Source organism: Bacillus rossius, assembly GCF_032445375.1.
Source record: "Bacillus rossius redtenbacheri isolate Brsri chromosome 9 unlocalized genomic scaffold, Brsri_v3 Brsri_v3_scf9_1, whole genome shotgun sequence".
Lineage (NCBI taxonomy): Eukaryota > Metazoa > Arthropoda > Insecta > Phasmatodea > Bacillidae > Bacillus > Bacillus rossius.
In genome coordinates this window covers 19,652,519-19,653,955 of record NW_026962012.1, presented here as the reverse complement: position 1 = coordinate 19,653,955, position 1,437 = coordinate 19,652,519, and the positions used below count along the sequence as shown (strand labels likewise).

General features: G+C 50.2%; 1 protein-coding gene across 1 annotated transcript; it reads right to left on the bottom strand.

The window, feature by feature from the left end:
• Window positions 1–752: 752 nt before the first annotated feature.
• On the bottom strand, window positions 753–1,163 carry LOC134542738 (antifreeze protein Maxi-like). The gene has a single exon (XM_063387235.1). It carries the CDS (start codon window positions 1,161–1,163, stop codon window positions 753–755), a length of 411 nt encoding a protein of 136 aa, XP_063243305.1.
• Between the last annotated feature and the right edge of the window lie 274 nt (window positions 1,164–1,437).

Genomic DNA, 1,437 nt, shown 5'->3' with positions numbered 1-1,437 from the left:
ATACAAGGAGGTGCGTCACGCGGAAAACACCTTCAAGTAATATTTGGGCAGAACCCTGAACATCTAGCACTTGGAGTTTGTTTGAACATAGTCGCCATAAACTCCACGTCCTTGTAGCTTCTGCCAGTTTTTATAAACCTTACCGACGCAGCTAGACTCTCGTGGGCCAAAAACTATTTTTCCATGCCGGTTCCACAACTCCGCCAATCTTCAGACCCACCTAGAAGTATGCTCACACGGGAAAAGTTGTTTTTCAGCAGCAACCTTGAACCTCGAGACTTGACACGCTTCGAACGTTGATATTTACCCAGGGGTGCCCACAAGGGGGGGGGGGGGGGTAACGACGCAGACTGCGTCATTAAAATTTCAGGGGGGGGGGGGGTGGTTAAAAGACGAGAAAAATGTATATATTATTTACATAACTATAGCTTCTAATGTGAAAATACGTTTCTGGTGCTTTGATAATTAAACGGGATCTTGTAAATCAAATTGGCAACCCCGCACTTTTCTCAACAAAAGCAGCTTGGCATCTGTCGGTTCATGATGGAAATATTACCTGATATGAGCAAAATTATTATTAGAAAATCAGTTTTAATTAATGCGAAACGTGATAAAATATAATACTAAAAAAGTATAATATTATAAAACAATTGAGTAAATCATTGAGAAAATGGCATAAAAAATTTCGGGGGGGGGGGGGGCGCATCATTAGGTTAGGGGGGGGGAGGGGGGGGCACCTCTGATTTACCTAATCAGATTGCGAGACTCGACCGAAGTAACATTTCCTCCGTGGCTGCCAGAGTGGCCGCCAGAGTGGCCGCCAGAGTGGCCGCCAGAGTGGCCGCCAGAGTGGCCGCCAGAGTGGCCGCCAGAGTGGCCGCCAGAGTGGCCGCCAGAGTGGCCGCCAGAGTGGCCGCCAGAGTGGCCGCCAGAGTGGCCGCCAGAGTGGCCGCCAGAGTGGCCGCCAGAGTGGCCGCCAGAGTGACCGCCAGAGTGACCGCCAGAGTGGCTGCCAGAGTGACGCTGAGTGCTCGGCGGGCAGGGCAGGTCGCGGCCTTGAGAAACTCACATGAACTCGTGCACGTGTGGAAATATGCGTGCACGTGTCGGCACGCCACGTGGTGCGATGAAACTGACGTCTGAAGCGTGCATTCCACAGGCATTTCTTAACCACAAGCACGGCCTAGCTTACATAAGCGCGTCAGGCCGAGATTACGCAATTCAAACCAAACATAGGCAGCAACGAGTAACCGCCATTTATTTAAGTGGGGCAGTTCGACTCCCTCAGTATCTTCAGAGAAATTCTAGACTGTCGCACGGCGGTGCAAATCGGCGGAAACAGAGCTCACTTGAACAAAGTGAAGTTACAAGGCACAACAGAGGTACCTACAAAGCCTTGACTGGATTTGAAGCAAACCATGTGGCTAAATGAGCTTT

Bases quoted from the DNA above. Each gene is read 5' to 3' on its own strand.
- LOC134542738 (XM_063387235.1), bottom strand. From the start codon at position 1,163: ATGCCTGTGGAATGCACGCTTCAGACGTCAGTTTCATCGCACCACGTG.